The sequence below is a fragment of the Gymnodraco acuticeps genome, unplaced genomic scaffold, assembly GCF_902827175.1.
Source record: "Gymnodraco acuticeps unplaced genomic scaffold, fGymAcu1.1, whole genome shotgun sequence".
Taxonomy (NCBI): domain Eukaryota; kingdom Metazoa; phylum Chordata; class Actinopteri; order Perciformes; family Bathydraconidae; genus Gymnodraco; species Gymnodraco acuticeps.
The window spans coordinates 4,902,394-4,923,870 of NW_022990501.1; the positions used below are offsets into that span (position 1 = coordinate 4,902,394).

The following is a 21,477-nucleotide window of genomic DNA, read 5'->3' on the forward strand; positions in this document are numbered from 1 at the left end:
TAGATTTATACTGTTTTGTATCCTAAAACAGAGTGGGAAACGGGTCACTAGCTCTTATTGTTATCTCTTTTTAATGTGTCACAGTATAGTCACACTAATGATGCAGCATGGCCATGACTTAGTGTCCAATGCATGTGCACAATTTGAGCAGGAGGGTAAAAGTAGCACGAGTCAATACATGCAGACAAATTGAGTACAAGGGGAAGAAATATAACACATGAAATAAATGCCAAATTCTTTACAGCCCACACTCCACCCTTCCCACACCAGAATGACCAAAGCAGGCTATTACATGAAACATCTGGGCCTGTATGTATAAAGATAAGGTTATTTAGAACACTCTCTAAACTTACAGGTGAACAAATCTATTCAATTGTGTAATTGAGAAGCTGTGTAAAGAAACTCAAATCAACCTTTAAGCAAATTCTAAGTATTATATTTCTGCTGACCGCAGGAACTCTTCAGTGTTCCCATACTGCCCACATACAGCGAATCAGCCCATGAAAGACCTTCAAGTATCAGTCATCACAGCTTCATACACACTTAACCTCTCATCAGATACACCATACAACCACAATCACAGCATTCCTGTTTGATTCCAGCTGGATACCTATCTCTGCCGCAATACCATAAATAATCAATAAATCTAATACTCCATTACAAAAGAAACATTTAAAAAAGCTTAATATTCCATTACACATTTATCTCAGGGTGGGTTCAAGTTTATCCAGCATACAACACCTTCTGTTCTGACTCTACTACTACTACTACTACTTTGGGGAGGAGGGGTCCCTCTCCCAGGAAGGACATGCAATAGATACAAATTATAACATAAGCAATAAAAAAAGATGGATCCAGGTGAATGTCAACCATATTCCAGGTGCCGCCACTAGGTGGCATATGGGGGCCACAGAGTTCAGCTGTGTTTGGGAACTGTTCACCAGAGCAGTTCTTACCTTGTTGATTTGTTTCTTTGCCTGGTTATTTTTTTTAATTGCACAATACAGCGCTGAGCCATTAGCACACACTCCTCTCGTAAATCCCTCAGCTTTACGATTCTGTTCTTTGTGTCACAATAGAGCTCTGTCATTCCTTTAGTGACCTTGAAGCTCTGCAGTAAAGCAAAGACAATATAGCGACCGCACCAGAGTTGATGGGCATTTTAACTGGGATTAGTCCACTAAAGGTCTTCCGCTGAGGAAGATGACGGGTTGATGGCGTACCAACGGGATTAAAACTCAAGGCCGTGGACACTGAATCATCCTCATAGTTCCCTTTCCTCCTCTAACAGAAATCACACACACACACATACACACACATACTTAAACACACACACATTAACAGACAGACAGACAGACAGGGTGTGTAGAGCTAATAAAAACTTTAAACACTGCAAAGGAATGCTCTGTATCCTAAACTGCACCTTTAATGCAATTAGCCTGATTAGAAGGGTCCCCAGGGTGCAGGACGTGGGGTTGGAGGGTTGGTGGCACAGGAGGGGGAGAAAGGACAGGACGGGCCTTTCCTCAGGAAAACATATCACCTTCCACCACAATAGAGGCCGTCAGGAAACCACAGGCAGCCACATTGCTCTCTTGAGTCACAGAGTACTCTCAGACACGCTCTCACACTCATCAGTCACACACACACATCCACAGTGTCCACAGCCTGGCAGCTCGCTCCGCCAGCACACTCCAGGATGACATTGTAGTGAAACACTGCAAGGCAATCTCATCAGGTAAGTCTCACACTCAGTGTTTCAGTTTGGAATGTGAAGCTTTTATTTTCATCTGGGCTCATGGAGATAACAGGTTTTGCTCATTCACTCAGTTAACTTACCATTACTTATTAATGTCAATGTTCAATATTATAATGTTTCTCTGTAGAAATGATTGCGTTTGGACATTTTCAGTCTATTTGTCCTTACAGAAATTGGTGCCTTGACTTGCTGTGTTCTTGAAATAGGTTTGAAACAGTACTTGGCATTGATAGAAATAGGAAAACATGGTGTAAGTGTTGGTCTTATAACTGAAAAATAATCACACTTGCACTTACGTTATAGGGTAGAAACTCACATTTAAAGGCGATTGTCCCAATTAGACTTTAGAGTACTAAGTGTGTGAACATAATGAGAGCTGAATTATTTGAATTGTTCTATAATGACGAAGAGGCCCTCATAATGTCTGCTTTCTTCATGTCACCTTTTGTTCTCTCAAGGAACTGTTTTGCTTGAAAAGGGTTGTAAACCTTTTTACAACCATCAAGTGTTTCCCTGTCCTCCACCATTCAGATATCTGATGAGCGGTATAGAAGATGAGTTACCTTTATACAGCAATGAGAGGACGTCTAGCTGATGCTGATGTTGAGTTTTAAAGAGTTTGCTCCCAGATTCTATTAACAGAGACAAATACACAGAGATGATCACCAAACCTGAACGATGTGGAAATGGGACACTCAGAGGTCTGAGGTCTGTTTCATGGCAGTCATTTTGAGGTAGATCAGCTTTCATCAAAATAACAATTTCATCTCTTCTATTTGTCATGGATACATTTATATCTCTCCACATGGTGACCTAAACATTCAAATGCTAAGACATGTTTAGTTTGTTGCTATACCCTATTTGAGAGAGAAATACAGCATATTTAATTTCACACACCCTAAGATTATATCTAAATTGATGAGTTGAGGCGTAATCATAATACTTTTTTATTATTAGTAAAACTTTATTCATCGTTATTTTTTGGATAACATCTAGTGTTTCAAATGCTTTATATCAAGTGTTTCGGAGATGTTGTGACTACTAAGCTCTCTAATGTCAAACACCAATTTAAATGATAGCTTGATTTGCCTCTTACATGCGCACTTACTGTAAATTGAAACTGGATGTAATCAATCCTCCTGTGCTTGTGTTGTGAAGAGATTACATTTAAAGCTAACACCAGACTTCCGTCTGACACTCATCCAAAGCTACAGTGTAGCTTAAAACAAGTCTGTCTTCTTTGAACAGTGTTCGCTAAAACATAGAGATTAATAGTGAAATGATCACTTGGTTTGTCTAACTCAGATTTATGTTAGCTTTGGTTGGAATGCATTTATGCAAATAATGGTAACTCAGGATTTAGCTGAAGTACAGAAAACAAATACGTTTTAAGTACATAAAGACTTTGTAGCAGAGCAATTCTGATGTGAATCAGAACATGTAGTTGTTAATGTGAAAACAGGACATTATTTCTATAATTTATAATAATCATTATATGTTGAGCAGAGTGGTATAGCAGGTACGACTGAGATTCAATAGTTAACATTCCAACAAGGAATATTTTGGCATCATCTGACTGGTTTCACCTTCTTTTGTGATTATTTGACCCCAAAAGTCTCTTGAGATGCATATCATTGTGTTTGTTTTGTGCTTTTTGAGTATCTATTTTTATTAAAGTTGGGCTCATGTGATTTCTAAAATGGATTCACACATTCCTACAATAAGCAGGAGAAAGACACACATCATTAATTCTTATAATATTAACTATTATAATATTTATATAAGCTGTTGTTCAGCATGTGAACAGGCAGAAATATTTTTAATACATATTTCCTTATTGACTTAGTGAAGTGCCTTGCATAACCGTCATGTGAACGGATGTTTTTGCTTCCAACTATATATAAACCGTCTGATGGCTGGTGCACCAGCAGAAAAAGTTTTCCACAAGTTCAATTTCCTAAGCACTGAGAGGATGGAGACATGTCTTCTGCACAGGGATTTAACAGGTATTTTGTAGGATATCCTGCTTATTAAAGCTCTGTGGTGTCAGTGTTGCCACACAGGATTATGTGTCATGTTATAAATGACCAAAAAGTCCCTAATAGAGTCTGAGCAAGCATTATTTCTGAAGTTAATTTGATAAGCAGATGCTAATATACACTGAAAACGGAAACGTTGACTTTAATTAAATGTATTATGTCAACAGATTTCACACACCTCTATTAATTAATTGAAAGCAATAATATCACATCTGAAATAAAAATATGAAATAGGTTCAACTTAATGTTATTTTTCAACTAACCTAATGCAGGTATGTGAAATCTGTTGACATAATACATGTAATTAAAGTCACATTTCAGTTTTTCAGTGTAGTTGACCTTGCTAATAACAGTATGACTAAATCTGACGTTGTCCTTGTTTGGCAGTTTGGTAAACTCTCAAGTACAACCATGCCGATTCTGAAGAAGCTCCCGGGACGGTCCAAGAGCTCCCAGGAGTTCCCCCGAGCGAACGGGGAGCTGATCCTGCCCCGGCTGGACCTGGACCTCCAGAACCTGAACGACCTGAAGGAGCTGAACAAGAACTTAAACCCCTTCGAGGACATTGACCTGAATGAGGATGAGAGGAAGGATGGTGACATGGGCCTCTTCATGGGGGAGGTCAGGGGGAACCTCCAGCTGAGGTCCACCCGCGATGGAGAAGAGGAGGAGAACGAGGTGAACGCAGAGAGGCACGGGGCGGGGAACCCTAAAGGGAAGCCCTTAAGGGGGACCCTGGAGCGGATCTGTGGAGTGTCGCCGCTTAAAACCCTGGGAAAACTGGGGAAGGGGCTGCGCATATCGGGACGCAATGTATGGGGGGGCAACTCTCCTCACTTCAGCCCTGGAAACTCAAACAGTCTCCCACCAGAGAGGGAGAAAAGGAAAGGACTGCGCAGGGGCTCTGAAGGAATTATGTCCCTGCTCCGGTGAGGAGGGGGAGGGGGGGACAAAAACATTTTAGCCGTTAGCTGTAGGTCAATGAATTGTAAAGAAGTTCTAATACAAAGAGAAAACATTTGCAGCTGTGGAGGATAATCTTTTGGAGGGCACACAGAATGAGTGAAAATCGTATAAGGTATTATTGTTATATATAGTGTGTAAACACAAATAACCAAATTAGAATCAGAAATCTGGTTTATTGCCAAGTAGGTTTACGCATGAATTTGCTTTAGTGTGTAACGTTGCATACATAAACACAGCAAACGAATGAGGGTGTAAAAAAGGAGTGAATATAGACTTTTAAAGAAATATATACAATTTATAAAAATGTATTTAATTTGTTTTAAATAAATATATAAAAGGAAATACAATTAAAGAAAAGTATGACAAATTACTTTAAAATGCATTTGTGCAGTTTACCTGCGTCTAAAAAAGAGAACAGTGTGGTTTTAAATAGGAAGCATTGAACAGGAATGTACAACATATACAAAGGAATGTGCAAGGTTCACAGTATTTCTGATGATGTGTGTAAATGTAAGGCATAGTGTCTATGGGAGGGGTTGGGAATCCTTTTCAGTGGGGGTCCGGGGCCTTGTTGATGAGGCCAGTTGCTGACAGGAAGAAACTGTTTTTGTAAGAGGGGAGCTGATTGAACAGTTTGGGACCAGGCGTCAAACTCATTTCTTAAGATTACAAAGGAAAATGCATTTATGCAACATGTAAAAATGCATTTGTAATGCTTTTGTAAGGGCGCCGCTACAATCCACCATCAACCATTCTCTGATGGAGTAGAATAAAGATACGAATAAAGGTTGTCTGCAAACAAAAGCAAGATCGTTTAAAAAACAACTAATAATATCCTAAAACATCAATGAAAGGTAATCAGAATCCAAATAAAGGACTGATGTAACTATGATGGGAAAACTACAAGACACTTAAGCGAGTCAAGGCAGTTTTGAATGGTAGCACAACAACAGTTTTTATAGTATGTTGAATTAGCCTCAAAGTCCCAGAGGAGAGGGTGAGAAAAGGAAAATCCCTTGTTACTCCCGTGGCCTGTTATAGGATAGAATATATAGTTAGCTTATTTCCTGAGGAGTTATGTAATATGCATTACCTCTTTTGTTTTACCCTGATATGTTGATTACTTGCTTACAAAGGGACTATATTTAACCGAGGCATGCGCACGGTTTAACAGATGTGTGCTTCATTCCAAACATACTGTGTAGAGTACAATACAAGCCTCAAGTCCCATAGATGCAGCGATGTATGGAAGTAACCCTTTTATGTTAAGAATTCTGGTGTCTTTTCTGCTGCAGTCATTCATGTTGTTGGTTGCTGCTCTGCACTGTTCAGCTTCACAGGTCGACGTAAGGAAGAGCGCAGAGAAAGCCTGCCCTGCGGAAACCTGAGCACAGAGTGCGAGGCGGACGCTTCCAGGCAGCCCTCCTTCCTCAGGATGGTGAGTCTGGGCAAGCTGAAGAGGGAGTCCATGTCAGACAAGGCATCCCAAGAGGCTGATGAGGAAACAGATGAGGAGGAGCCGGTGGTGGTAACCAGAGAGCCCCTCTCAGGTAACAATCAAGGAAGCATCAGGTGTAAACACTCCAGGTCCTGATTGAAAAAAACACACCTTTTGTCAGGAGTTCCCATTACATTGGAGAACTTAGCTCTTCCTGGTTAAGCTTCAGCAGCACTTCCTCCAATCCTAGACAACTCTCTCTTGTGAGGCCGAGAAGTCCCCAGGTCCCTGAGTCACTGGGTTCAATCACCACCAGACTGTGAACCAGGAAATGACCACACTTCCTCCAACCCCAGGTTGCTTTTAGATAGAAGTTCAACCAAGCTACTGTTCACAGACTCCACAGGGGACCTATAGGAATAGAAGAGTGTGCAGGATGAGCAACAAATAGCCCTGTTTGTCAGTCAGGCACACGCACACCACTCAATAAAGAAAAAAACACATCCTTGTTAGTTAACCCTTAATTTTGTGACAAATAGAAATAGCTGTATTTTCTCTTCTTGCTGCCCACAGTACTAGAGATCCTGCAGTTGGTCAACCACAGGGATCTTCTCCTGGCCGACACACACATTCAGGAGCTGGAGCGCGAGTGTGAGCTGCTGTCTCACTTTACAACCACAACTAGTTCCAACCCTACTCCGACTCTTTCTCCCAGCACCCCTCTTGGCATGAATACCTTCTCGTCCTCATCCTTAGACGACTCCCTCAGCTCCAACGCAACACTGGACTCAGGCGTGCGGAAGGCTAAGGACGTGGAGCTCCTGTATGAGGCCCTGCAGAAAGAGATGTGGGACGTTGTGCGGGAGTCCCTCCGCCAGCCCAGTGCGGGTCCAAACCTGGGGCTGGTGGTGCTGGTGATCCAACAGGAGGAGCATGCCGATGCTACCTGGGCCCTGATAGAGGCAACCAAGCCAGAGCAAGAAGGTCTCCAGATCCATTCCAGCCATCGTCCTCGGAAACTGAAGCTGAAGTGGAGGCAGGCTGTGATGGAGGCCGCAGACTGGAGCCTGCCCCATGAGGTGGACACCCAGGCGGGTCAGCTCGCCTTATACCTGGAACGCCTGAGGACTCGCATGGTGGATGACCTGGACGCAGCGAGGAGGAATGCCGTGTCCATTTACCCAGAGGAGTTTGCTGCTTTCCAGGTGTATGTGGATAGCTACCATCGTGCCGTGGCCAAACGTCTTCGGAGCATCACCAGCGGACCGCTGCAGATCACCGATGTCTACTCTTTACTGGACTGGTTCTACAACATCTACAACAGGTAAGGCCGTGGACATCCATATGCTCCAATCATGTATTCAACTGTAACAAACCTGGAAACTGGACTGGTTTAGTAATGATTTCAAATGTTCTACCAGGGATGTGCTGGGAACCATCGGGACAAAGACACCCATCAACTACTCTCCACTGGAGCCCATTCTGCCCCAAGACACAGTGCAGAGGCTGGAGGAAGACTGCATCAGCATCGTCAGGGTAAGAAATGTTCTCTCAACACAGCTGTGGTTTTTTTTGTTGAAAATCTGGATTCAAATTGATATTTTACTCTGTGACTTTCAGGAGAAGGTGACAATAGAGTTGATTCAGGTTCTGGATGAGGAGGAGAGACGATGGGCCCAGACTCTGCACATAGAGGAGTATCAGTCCCACCTGGCACGCTCAGTCATCCAGGTACAGGTCACATGTTGTTTTCACTGGGGATTTTAGTAAATGTCTTTTTAGCCTAGGAAACAGCTGTTTTACCGCTAATGTATTTCACTATTCAAGAGGTTGAAGGTGGACTTGGACCGATCTACATCTGTGAACCAGTTTCTGGGGGCAAGAGTGGCTCGCTGCAGTCTCGTTGGTCTGGCTGACTTTCTCTACTAGTGAGTGTTATTATTATTATTATTATTATTACAAATGTGAAATAATTGCACTCAATTGCACATTTGGTGTGAAAAATGGTGTGATCTGCATTTACTAAAAATAATACATTTGTTATTCTTTATCTAATCAGGCCTTTATTTAATATTCTGGTATTTTTATTGATTTAAGGATGTCTTCAATCCGAAGCAGTGTTTTGACAGGACAGGACAGGAGTGTCCATTTATTGATTGTTTTAGCATTCAGCATGTTTTTTGTTAAACTCTGTCCAGTTTCCAGAGGAAGGTGGAGATGTTTCATGATACTCAGGAAGAATTCGGAGAACGAGGGGACGGATATGTGTCCAGAACCATATCTGTGGTCAACTGCTGCCCTCCTCTCAGGTAGACACAATATTTTTTATTTAGCTAGAAATATACATTTGGGGATTTGTCTGCAGTCATTTTCTGAAGGTTTAGCTTCATGTCTCCTGTGTAGATCCTTAGTGGAGCGCTGCAGGCAGTGTGACCCACAGGGCAGCGAGGACACTGCACAGAGAGCCAACTCCTCCCTGGACCGCATCATCAACCAGTCAGTGAGGGTGCTGACAGAAAGGCTATTCGAGAACATCAGGGTGAGTAAGACACAAGCAAATTCCAGGCTCATGGCCAGGAAATATGACAACGTACCAGTGGGATGACACATTTGAAAAAATCCCGTAAACGTATTTTATTGAAATAGAAAGTAATATGTGGGTTTCTCAATTTCAAACGATCCATGTCTGCTGTTTAGAACTGGAAAAAGTATTCCGATCACTAAATAAGTAAAAATAGCAATCCTACAACGTAAAAATGTACTAATAATAATAATAATAATAATTCATTTATTTTATATAGGCGCCTTTCAAGGCTCTCAAGGTCGCCGTACAAACACATAAAAAACAAGATACACAATACATAACACCAGCATAAGAGACATAAACAAGACAATGCAGTATATAAATCAATCAAATAACCAAATAAATAAAAACAGAGGATGTGTGATGGATAATGATCAGGGTGGATATGCGAGTGTGAAGAGATATGTTTTGAGGCGTGATTTGAAAATGGGGAGATAATTGGTACTTAAAGGAGGGGTAGGTAAGTTTGAGAAACCGGCTCGAGATACACTTGTTGTTATATTCAATGGAATGCTCTTAACATCCCGATAGCAATGAATATCTGAAGTGCTTTGACAAAAAATCCATAAAAAAACGTCATCTGTGGAACCCGTAATACTGTAAAAAGTACGACCAATGATTGCCGCCCTGTCTGTCAGCCTTCCATCTCGTGCACGCACAAATGTATCTCGTGCCCTCATTGGGCGTGCATTGCAGCAGTACTTCAATGACTCGCCAGCAACAGGCGGCCACTTTCACCATGGCAGAGTTAGGTTCAACATCGTCTACTGGTGGCAAAATAAATAATGGAACGGAGCAAATTAGGAACAAAAACAAAGTGGAAACTAGGAGAATTAAAACCAGAGTCAATATCGGAGTTGCTTTTCAACGATGGCGACTACTGATGGAACACACCTATTCCCTATCTTTATTCAAGAGCGTGGTATTTAAATTTGAGAGCATACTTTATGTATTTATTTCCCTCAAACCCTGTCCTCGCACTCAAATAGTGCCTGCTTGCACTTAGATTTGCTCTGCTTCTGCTCAAACTGTACGCTTGCACTCAGATATATTGCTGCTTACAGATTTGTTCTGCTCTCAGATGTATTCTGTGTGCGCTCGAAACTTTTGTGCAACAATCCTGTCAAAATCCCTCAACCAATAGGAGGCCAGGTGTCCTTGCGGGTGCGTTCGCTTGACTTATTACAGCATCCCGTAAGGGCGGTTACTCTTTGGTTTGTCTTTGGTGCGATGACAGGGTTTGAGTGAAGGAAATCAATAAAGTATGCTCTCAAATTTAAATACCACGCTCTTGAATAAAGATAGGGAATAACCCCCATACACACCGAGTTGAAATCTGACGCCGTGGTCGCTCTTTTTCTCTTGGACAGGTAATTATCTGTTTTGTATGGTTTACAATTCCCCTGAACTATATAGCCAACCTAAGTCATGTGCGCGTTCATGTGTGTTGGAGGAGGTGCTCTGTAAGTCTGAAGGAAGGGGCGGATTCTTTTCGGCTGTGTTCTTTCAAATTTTAGTGCACTCGAGCCGGTTTCTGAAACTTACCTACCCCACCTTTAATGTCAGTACCAATTGAGTTATGTGCCTGCCAACTCCAACAGTTAGGGAAACCGAAAACATGTTTCATTCCAAATGAAGTAAAGATAAGTAATACATTATGCAGTATACATATTATGAAGCCTCAGGACCCCCGGCAGCATTAAATATTCAACAAGTCCTCCAACTCATACGACCAAATAGGTGGATTGTTTAAGCACATTATGGCGCGTTTCCACTGCAGGCCTCGTTCGGCCTCGCTCGGTTTGGTTAGGCCTTATTAGGCCCGGCTCACTTTAATGCTGCGTTTCCATTACAGTTTAGGAACTGGGGCAGTTACTATAGTCACGCAGTGTAGGCGGAGCCGTGACGTCATTTTCAATGAGAGCCCCAGAAAAACAACACAGCCGTTAGCTCTTAGCACTCAGAGCTCACAGCTCTTCATATCTGTTCAGAAACTTGACAAAAGTTAAACAAGTACAAACCACAGACTGCCTGTGTCATGGCGAATACAGTCGCTGGTTTATTTATGTCTGTATAGGCCGTTGTTGTGAGTGTGGACGGTCGGAGCATATATAACGTTAGCTTAGCCAAGCTACATTTAGAAAACACGCATTTTAAAAGGATTTTTCGCCTGCCGTCTGTCTGCAGACATGTCAAAGCATTAATTCATGGTTTTTACTAACCGGTATCAGTATGTTGTTACTTCGGCATCATTTTGAAACGTGTATTACAATTAATTCACGGTCAAATATGTTCATCTTGTTGTAGTTGTAGCCCCCTTGCCAGCGATTCTCTCTCTAGTTTAGCATACTCAGCCCGACTCAGCCTGGTTGTTCCTGGCCCTAGAACCACGATTTAGTCGGGCCAGAAAAAAGGTGAAAAAGTAGCCCCGGGCCAAAACTAGGCCAAGTGGAAACGCAACCAAAAACGGGCCCCGCACGGCTCGGCACGCTTAAAGCGAGCTACCCGCTGCAGTGGAAACGCGCCATTAGATTACGACCCATAGCCACGTTTTAAAGTGTAGCACCTCTAGTGGTCGTGTAAGAAACAACATGCTCCCATTTATTCACAAATAACCCTCTCTGGAAAATCCTAAATTGTAGGATAGTTTGGCCATTAAAACGCTTTTTGATTAGATTTCTAGCGAGAAGTGTATATTGTACTTTTAGAATCCACGTCCAGTCGATATGTAGGATATATAGTTTGATAGATCTTACGAAGATGATTTGAGCCTCCATGTAAAGTTACGGGTTGAAAACAGTATTTCCGGTCTCGACGTTTTCAGAATAAAACCAATGATCAAATGAACATTTAATATTCATTACTAAAGGTACAGCCGAATCATCACAACGCACAAAACCTATTACCGCCGCAGATGGACCAAAAAAGGGAGCGTTTGAAAAAAAAAAAAGGGGGCGGGTCCGCTCAGTGAAACGATAACAACGAAACATGGAGGAACAGAAGTCTGCGTTTAAATCGTGTGTGTGTGTGTGTGTGTGTGTGTGATTGTGTGTGTGTGTGTGTGTGTGTGTGTGTGTGTGTGTGTGTGTGTGTGTGTGTGTGTGTGTGTGTGTGTGTTTAAAACCATAGGTTAAAACCAGAGATGGGGTCGTTACTATAAAAAAGTAATATATTACATATTACTTTTAAAAAAGTAATATATTACACTACTTCGTTACTCTCTACATAAAGTAACTCGTTACTTTACTCGTTACTTTACTCGCAGGGCCGGCCCGCCCCTCCCTACAGGCAGATCACGCAGACTGCGGCGCACCTACAGTGTAAGCGCGCCACAGTTTTGCCTCTGCGAGACTCCACTTGCACCCCCAATTACTATTGCATTAAGTCTTTCTTTATGCTCTAAAATAGGCTACCAGCTATACCACAACAAGCTAACAGTCTGTGAAACGTCAAGACACTAATTAATGAAACCAGTTCAAGACGCATTATTCTTATCATTCTTTATGAGCGCAGTAACGGTAAGGTATCTAATGACTTATGTATTTAGTATTCCATAACTTAGTAACAGAGATGGTCAAACTAATGTGGTAGAGACATGGCAGAATTCCTACAATGAAGCGGGACATTGAACTGTTCACCCGTGAGAGGGCGATCAACAAAAGAGAGCGAGCGGCCCCGTTGAGGGAGTTTACAGATGAAAAGACTCAGCCATGTTTATGCAGCACTGCACGTGGAGATGTGGTCTCGCAAATCGCGCAGATTACATAGGCCTACATGTATATAAACCATAGACTGTAAACCTGCGGCGGAAACCCCTCTTGTCTGTCAGTGAGTGTGATTATTTTTATAAAAGTAACGCAGTAACGCGTGGCGGGGCAATGTTAGTAACTGTAGTGTGATTACTAAATTATAAAGTAACGCGTTACACTACTCGTTACCGACAACAGTATTATTGTTACAGTAACGCGTTACACCCAACTCTGGTTGAAACACATCAGCCTGCGGTCGCTCTTAGCCTTTCTGCATGATTCTGAAGGTAAACACAGCGAAGGCGGTGCGTGAAAGGCACTGCACGCTCGTCTTCTCAGAGGCTGAGTTAACCCTCCCGCTGCCTCCTGGTGCTGCAGAGATTTCATGAAGTAAAGGAGGTTTTCCTTCTATAAAACAGCTGTGGGCAGCAGATACTGTGAGTGTCACAGACATGAATACATAGATCAAGGCAGACTGGTGCACACACTCTCCTGTTTTGCCAATCCGGTGGTTAAACAAATATAGCTCTAAATCCCTGGCCGAAATGTCCTTAAAATGAAGTCTGAGTTCGACATTTTAATTAATTAATTAATTGCCTTTCCAACTCCTCACTCAGTTGACTGTTACAGGTCTATACAGGTTCATGGTACAATGCATAAGCTTCACATCGAGAGACTGAAACTGTATTTTCCTTTACCGTTCTGTTTTAATTTCACAATAAAGTTAATAGTCATATTATGTTTGATATTTTGGAGCTGGAGCCGGGGTGCTGGACCCGGGGGCTGGACCCGTCCAATTCCAGTTTTGTGTGAACTTGTGTGTTGTTGTCTCAGCCTTTCCTGGAGAAACTGATAAAGAGGAAATGGCTGAACAACACGGAGGCCTTTGAGGCCATCGAAGCCAGCATCAAACAACACTTCAAGAAGTTCAGGAGGATGGACCCTCCACCTTACCAGGTAACATTTCTTTGATAAAATAATTATAACTTGTGTTAAAAGGTTACATGTAACAGAAGGTGATATGTCAGTGATTTGTTTTTCTGAACGCCTGACAGACGCTGGTGGGAGAGGTGCACCGGCGGGTCCTGGTGGAGTATGTCCGTGCCATCATGAGGGGACGGATAATCTGCACATCCTCCAAAATGAGAAAGAGGATGGCTTTCCGTCTGCAAGATGAAGCCAAACAGCTCAAAGGACTCTTTAAGGATCTGGTAAGTCTGGACTTCACTCAAAACATTACATTTATAAATTATTCAGACATTGTCTTTAAAGTCGGATTTAACTCTTTAGTGTGGCAAAGTACAGTAAGGTTCTAGAAGGAGACCAAAACTCATTGCAACAAAACAGAGCTAATAATTGCTTCTCAGAAGATGCTGAGCATTGTATATAATTCCAATATGCTGATTCTCAAAAACACTGAGCAGAGCTGGCGCCGGGAGTGCAGAGTCTGTTGGTTGTACATGGAGCCTGACCCCCTAACTTCCGAGGTCAGGAATAACTCACACTGTTGATACAGGACTGAGCTCTGAAAAATGGCTGCCGTCAGTGAGATGGAGATGGATGGAGCAGGCTTACGTTAGCACTCGTCAGAGGAGGGAAGAGGGTGTAAAACAACGAGACCTGACAGCGTGGCATTTGCCCCCTTTCTGTGAGCGAGTTCAAACAAGTGTCCGTCACCTCGGCTGACAACAGGAAGCTGCTGTGTTCAGAAGGAACTTCCTGTTCCTGTCAGCTGGCCAGCTTTGATGTGGCTCTGGGGTGGCCTTGATGGCCTTTTTGCGCAGAGGAGCGGGATGAAGTGTCTGTGGAAACTAGAGGGGGGGGGGGGGGGGGTTCATGCCTGTCTAAAAAAGACGTCGTTATATTTAGTGCATGCCAAGCCAAATAATTTATTTTTCCTGAGTGTTTGAAGAAAAACATGACCCAGAAAAACAGAGGTGGAGTTTTGTTTTTCACTCAGTAAATCACCTTAATGCTTGGCCTCTGGCCTTTGGAGGTATTAATCTGCGTTTCCCCTGACGGGTTGATTGTTCACGGGTAGACATGCCTTATCTTTAAAAGAAACGTTTTGATGAACAGCGTTTACGAATGCAGTACCAGGGTTTCCTACACATAGACTATACTTGGGCGGGCCGCCCAGGTATATTAACGGCCGCCCAAGTATATATATATATATATATCCTTTTTTTTTCAAACGATTCTTTTTTTTTTGTCTGCGACCACGACACCATCTGCGATCGATTAACTTGTGGACACTGATCCCTCGCTCTACGCCTCCTGTACCCAGTCCCGGCCTGTTAAGTGGCCTGCCTCACACAGGGTGACTTGCTGTCTACATGATGTGGCCTGCCGACATGTCCACTGTCATACAGATCATAAATCAAAGCCCTTGATTGGTATCTGTGTGTCATTCAAGCTCGGGATAACCTCAGCTCAGGTGAGGTAAAGGACTCTCGAGTGTTTAGATAGTTAACTTAGATAGTTCTCAGTGGGTCTCAAACGGTTTGGTCACCATTTATGTAAACACATATTTCCATTTGAGAGGGTAGTGATTAGTAAAATATGCATGAATAAAAAATAAAAAAGTTAACTAGGTGAAAAAAGGTAAGATACACTTACACCGAGAGACCCCGGTACCGGGGCACTGCCGCAACATCTTGCAGGAAACAGTGTCTGAGGGCATGTTCATTTAATAAACTATGAATGTTTTATATTCATGTAACAGGAAGAAACTCATCTAACTGATCATTTTTTTCAACAAAAACACCCACAATGCTAACGCTGAGCCTCTGAATTAGCAACGAGCAAAAAATGCTAACAGATGACTGCACCGAAATTCACTCACAAAACCTTATTATTTACCTTTGCTGCACATCCAACCCACCGTTTCACATCGTGAGGAGACACAGAATCGAAGGGTACCCTCATTACCACTCAATTATACGAACTCGCGGAGATAACAAGAAAATACATCAAAACATATGGCGCTAGGTAGCTAAAAACGCTAACATGGCTCACCTGTGTGGTAGTCTGGTCAAAAGTGGTCTTCAATGGCATTAAAACAATAACAACGCTGCTGAAGTTAATCCATAGGTTAATCCAATGTGTCTGTGTCCCTTTGAAATGATTTCTGATAATCCATTAGCAATAAACCTGCGTTTCCGTTTCTAGAAGTCAGACCTAGAGACAGCTTCACTCTGGTGCAAAACTATGTGCGCAAAGCCCACACCTTTTTGTTTTAGACTTTGTGTGAGTGGGGAGATTCCCCTTCCATTCTATTGCCTCTAACGGTCAGAAAGAGATGTCAATCCCCAAAATCGACCAATGGGTTCCAGAGAAACGGTAAAGCCCCCATTTCTACCCAAATCACCTCAGAGGTGGAGTTGTTTTTGCTAAACCTCTCTAAAAAGGTCAAATTTCACTTGTTTTGCATCAATCTTGATACAGGGTACTTATTATATGTTGTACTTTGGATTCCTAAAGCTTTTAGTCTACCTTACCATCATCCAAGGGTAATTTTCACTGTAAGTAAAAAATAATTTTTGGACGGACACTATAATTTACAGTTTTTTACTGTGTTCAATCTGAATTTTCTTTAAAATAAAAAAAATCTATATTGATTCTGACTTTTCTACATACAACTCACAGGTTTATCCTTACTTTGAGAACAAATATTATTAATTTAACCCTTTTAGAAGGGAAGATATGGTCATTTGTTCTGGGAATGTCATTTTCGAGCCTGAGACCTGAAAAACAGGCTCAGGGCTAAACTGGTTAAAACTTGTTGAGAGCTAAAACTAGTCTTTGCTGCTGCCTCAAAGAGGAGCAGGGGGAGAGGATGGAGAGGGGGAGGCTGATTCAGGAGCACAGACACACTCACAACTATAAATGAACCAAAAATAAATAAATAAACAAGTTTCAGTGTTTTTTCATATTGTATGTTATTGGTTATGGCCATGATTTTAAGATTATTGAAATGTATACAGTTCTGTTTCATATAGGTGTTTCCATAGATCTAGTCTCTTTATTTTCCCCTCAAAGTGCACCAGATTGATGCATTTAACTCCAACATTTAAAAACAAATCTTACCGGGGGAGCATGCCCCCGGACTCCCCAAGAGGATTTGAGGTCCACCCCCACTTAAAATGACATTGATAGGTTCCTAAATACATTTACCATTTTTTTAAAATGGTAACCCATGTCCATATGTTTATTTGTGGGTAGTAGATTTAAACTATAGGGCTATCACTATGGGCCCTGCCTGTACCTGTTCGCTCTGCCATCGCGTGAAGGGTCTGCTAACAAGCGACCAACAGAAAGGTTAATGTTAATGTTGTTGCACGTCACAAAGGCACGGCACCTCAACCCCCCCCCCCCACTACCACCACCCCCCCAAGTATATGTCAGATCTGTGAGAAACACTGAGTATAGTTTCCAAACAGATTTCAATTTATCGATACATTTTAAGTTTCCTTAAAATCTGTTGCACAATAATAAAACAGTTTGTCCTCTGCTTGTCTACAACTCTGCTTCAGGAATCAAGTTCATCCTGGTTAGACAGCGTCATCTGCCACCTTGCTGACATCATCCTCCTGGAAGACACTCCCTCCATCCAGATGGAAGTCGCTGTCCTAGTGAAAGAGTTTCCAGATATACGGTAAAGACTAACAAAGTGACAGTGTTGGAACTATTATTTTGCAACCAGGAAGCATCTATAAAAACAGATATTCTCTCTACTGTACCCCCGAAGGTCCTATTTTCTTTTATGCTTATTGCTGCATTTTCACAGTTCGCTGTTCTTGGCACTTAGCCAAAGCAAGGAAAAAAGTCAGATTAGGTATGTTTTGTTTTTAGTTTTTTTTTGGTCACAAAGGATCAAAACAAGGAAAAGGAGCGTGGAAACATATCTAGCGTACATTAACGTTGCTATATTTGGAGACGAGAGTGGGTCTGTTTTGAGAATGGATGTGGCCGGGAGGCCTTTGGGAGTGAGGGGGCAGGGGGGCTGTTTGTGCACAGATTAAGGTGACCGTTGTCAACCTACGGCCGCGTGTGACGCATAACTCTCCACAGAGCAGACAGGAAGCTGCTGCCGAGTACTTCCTGTTCCTGCCACCCTGCAGGAGACAGACTGGTGCCACAAAGAGGGAGAGGTGTGGAAGAGGAGAGAAAAACATAGAAGTTCAGAACGGACATGCTAACTCACTGCTTGACTCACCCCTTCTGTTTACTGTATGGCATCCCCTGCTGGTATTTTAGGAGATCAAAGACTGCCAGCCTCCATTCATGCACATGTGCGCATACACATGGGCATACAATTGAATCCTCTAAACAGAGATCCTACGTATCCAAACATGTACTTAAATGCCAATAGATTTATCTTCAAAACAATTTACAAATGCTTTATTTACTTAATGCTTTGCCTGCTAGTGCTAGGGCGCTTACACACTGCCTTAATATGTGTTGGTACTCCCTGTTAGAGCGTAAGTGCTATTACTTTGTTATGCCGTTGCCAGCTTTATCAACCTTTACTTGCCAAAGAACCAGTTTTTTGGCTTTTGAATTAATTGTTATTAAAGGTCCCATGTCATTGCCATTTCTACTGATCATAATTCCATTGTTGAGGTCTACTAAAATAGATTTATATTGTGCAATTTTCCAAACTCACATTGGTTTCTCATACAGCATCTCTGTATAGTATGTGCATTCACTCTCTGTCCTAAACGGCTTGTTGGAGCTCCTGCCCCCCCCCCCTCCCTGTGAGCCCAGTGGCCGTCTGCGAGACAGCGAGACACAGCTAAACCCAGCCTGAAACACACACACACCCGCAGCCTGGCTGGGAGTTTGTGTGTGTGCCCAGGCTGAGTTCCGCGGTGTCTCGCTGTCTCGCAGCAGCGAGCCTCGCAACGTCGCGCCGAGTGTGTGTGTGTGTGTAAGGAAGTCCGCGGATTGGTCCAAACTTAACGGCTCCGCGGACGTTACATTGCGTCACTATACCCAAATACGTCACTATACCCAAGAAGAAAACAATGGGAGCAAGAGAAATCCCCAACGAGGCGTTCTGGGGCAGCATAGACAGGTCTTCTCTGTGTTAGAGTTGTACTCCCTACAGGGTGTACTTTGAGGGTCTTTGACTCTGCAGACCGTTTACATGCATAAAAAGCTACATAACACACAAGGGGACGGGTAATTACCAGAAAAGCATGACATGGGACCTTTAAGTAAAAACACTTATTCAGACGAGACACTAACCATTTTTTATCATATCATAAAAAACGCATCTTCGAGAATTTACAGGTTGGAGCTGTTAGGAGCTGCTAGCTGTATCAGAGCAGATAAGCAGAGCGGCTATAAAAACAACGGTTTTTATATTTACTCACTGCCGTAACGTCAGACACAGGTCTGCACTGCAAGTCTAACCATAGGGTGTTAAATGATAATTCTGCCAGCCGCTTACAGAATATGGAGGTAAAAACCATTCCGTTGCCACAGTAGCTGTAAATGTGTCCAAATAAAAATAATTTTAAACAATGCTGATAATGCTAAACTGGAAGAACATATATGAAAGCATTTGAACCGCAAGTGGGTAAAGGGGCGGGGGTACATGAGGTGAATAGATCAATTAGATGTTCTTGTACCAAAGTGGTACCAAATGTTCTGTTACTTCCCAGAAACAGATGCTATTACTTAGAGCAATGTGACTGTTGCTCAAACTGATGACAGCCTTTGGCAACACCAAACAGACCCAATTTCCATTAACACCCGTCTACCCCCCTTCCTCCCTGTATCCTTCCTCCCTACAGGAAGAAGCACGTCTCCACCCTGCTGAATATCAGAGGGATGATGCGCCAGGCAGAGCGCCAGGAGATCCTCAACATTGTCAAAGACTTTGAATGCAGCAATGCCCTCATGTGCAGGGACCAGGCCCTCTTTTCTGACATCCCACTCACCTCAGAGGTGCACTGCATCAGCCTGGGATTCCTCCGCCTTGCCATGACCGTCTCCAACTGGTTCTCAGAGCACCGCCCGAGGCGAATCCGCAGGACAAGTGTCAGAAATGCAACACCTCAACCTCCCAAGAATATAGAAGACATAACTAAACTTCACAGAGAAGACTAGCTGTTGGTGTTTATGTTAGGAGAGCATTCACAGATATAATGTGAAAATAGTGATGAGATGTACATGCACCTTGACCAAAAACTGATTGTACCAAATATTGATACCAAAAACTTGACCTCAGGTACTGCTCGTACTGTACAGGCTCACTGACTTTCTCCATCTCCAGATGTGCATTTTTAATGGAAATGTGAAACTGACTGTACCATAATAATCACCATGGTTTCTAGTATTTTTATGTCGATCTACAGAAGTAAAGAAAAGTGATAGTCTATTAAATATTCTCAAAATGTAACTTCTTTAGTCTTTCTTAGCCTTGTATTCCCCCAAATCATTGTAGAATCAACTGATAGCAGATGCAATAAAAGAGATCTAGGATGTTCTGCTGTTTAACATGTATTTACCCAACCATATACCCATTCTCTGGTATATAGCCCTAATGTATGTAAGGATGTAGTCGTGTATGGAAATGGAAATGTGTTGAACTCTCACTGTGAATGAAATGGATCTGTTGCTGGAAACATAATAAAAACCCATTGACTGGGTAGACTAAACAGATTCAAGAGCTCTGACGTTGTGTTCAAGTATTGTCTTCATAATGTGACAGTTTTGACAGCTCCTGGAGTGAATATGGTACTATACAATGAATTATATTTGTTTTGCCTACTTCTATCTTTAGGTGTTGTGGCCCCTGAACATAGGGGAGTCAGACACGAAGTCCACAGTTATTTTAAACAATACATACCAAAAGGCACTTTGACAAACAGACGGGGTCCTGCGGGTCTGACGCAGAACTACATACTTCATGCCTTCATTGTTTATCTTAAGGATACGGCAGCTTTGTTCAGTAAACACTGCGGCTGCTATATGACGCTCTGCCGCCGTACAGCATGAAGGGTCATACACCCTGAGGCCAACAACGGGATGTTTTGCGATAAACAAAGATTTCCTGTTGTCCACCGAGGTGCCAACGGATGCCTTTATTGGAGCCAAGTTTACGTTATGTACTAGGAGGGAACTTCCCCTCTGTTCAGAGTGAAGGTGAAGCAGCGACTCTGAGCTGGCTTTTTTCAACAAAATCAGCCAACCTCAGCGGGGATCAGTGTGCACGCTGACCTCTTTGAAGAAGGGCTTGGATCCCAGGGAGTTAAGTTAGTGGGTTTCTTCTTTTCTGAATAACTTTTTATTGTTTTCTAGTTTCCCTCACAGAGGGACATGTACAGTGCATCCGGAAAGTATTCATACCCCTTCACCTTTTCCACATTTTGTTATGTTACAGTCATATTTCAAAATTGATTAAATTAATTTGTTTTCTCAACATTCTACACACAATACCCCATAATGACAAAGTGAAAAAAGTTTGTAAATGATTTTTGCAAATTAATTAAAAATAAAACACTCAAATATCACATGTGCATAAGTATTCACACCCTTTACTCAATACGTTGTTGAAGCACCTTTGGCAGCAATTACAGCCTCAAGTCTTCTTGAGTATGATGCTACACGCTTGGCACACCTATCTTTGGGCAGTTTCTCCCATTCTTCTTTGCAGATCGTCTCAAGCTCCATCAGCTTGGATGGGGAGCGTCGGTGCACAGCCATTTTCAGATCTCTCCAGAGATATTCAATCCGGTTCAAGTCTGGGCTCTGGCTGGGCCACTCGTGGCGGTGTGCTTAGGGTTGTTGTCCTGTTGAAAGGTGAACCTTCGCCCCAGTCTGAGGTCTGGAGCAGGTTTTCATCAAGGATCTCCTTGTACATTGCTGCATTCATCTTTCCCTTGATCCTGACTAGTCTCCTAGTTCCTGCTGCTGAAAAACATCCCACA

At 42.6% G+C, this 21,477-nt stretch overlaps 1 protein-coding gene across 1 annotated transcript; it reads left to right on the plus strand.

The window, feature by feature from the left end:
* The first annotated feature begins 1,628 nt into the window (after positions 1-1,628).
* On the plus strand, positions 1,629-20,209 carry exoc3l2a (exocyst complex component 3-like 2a). Its single transcript, XM_034226695.1, has 13 exons — positions 1,629-1,738; positions 4,186-4,727; positions 6,097-6,314; positions 6,776-7,526; positions 7,624-7,738; positions 7,823-7,933; positions 8,030-8,130; positions 8,401-8,511; positions 8,606-8,741; positions 13,370-13,492; positions 13,591-13,746; positions 17,071-17,192; positions 19,339-20,209. Exons 2-13 carry the CDS (start codon positions 4,210-4,212, stop codon positions 19,652-19,654), a joined length of 2,778 nt encoding a protein of 925 aa, XP_034082586.1. The 5' UTR covers positions 1,629-1,738; positions 4,186-4,209; the 3' UTR covers positions 19,655-20,209.
* The last annotated feature ends 1,268 nt before the right edge of the window (positions 20,210-21,477 follow it).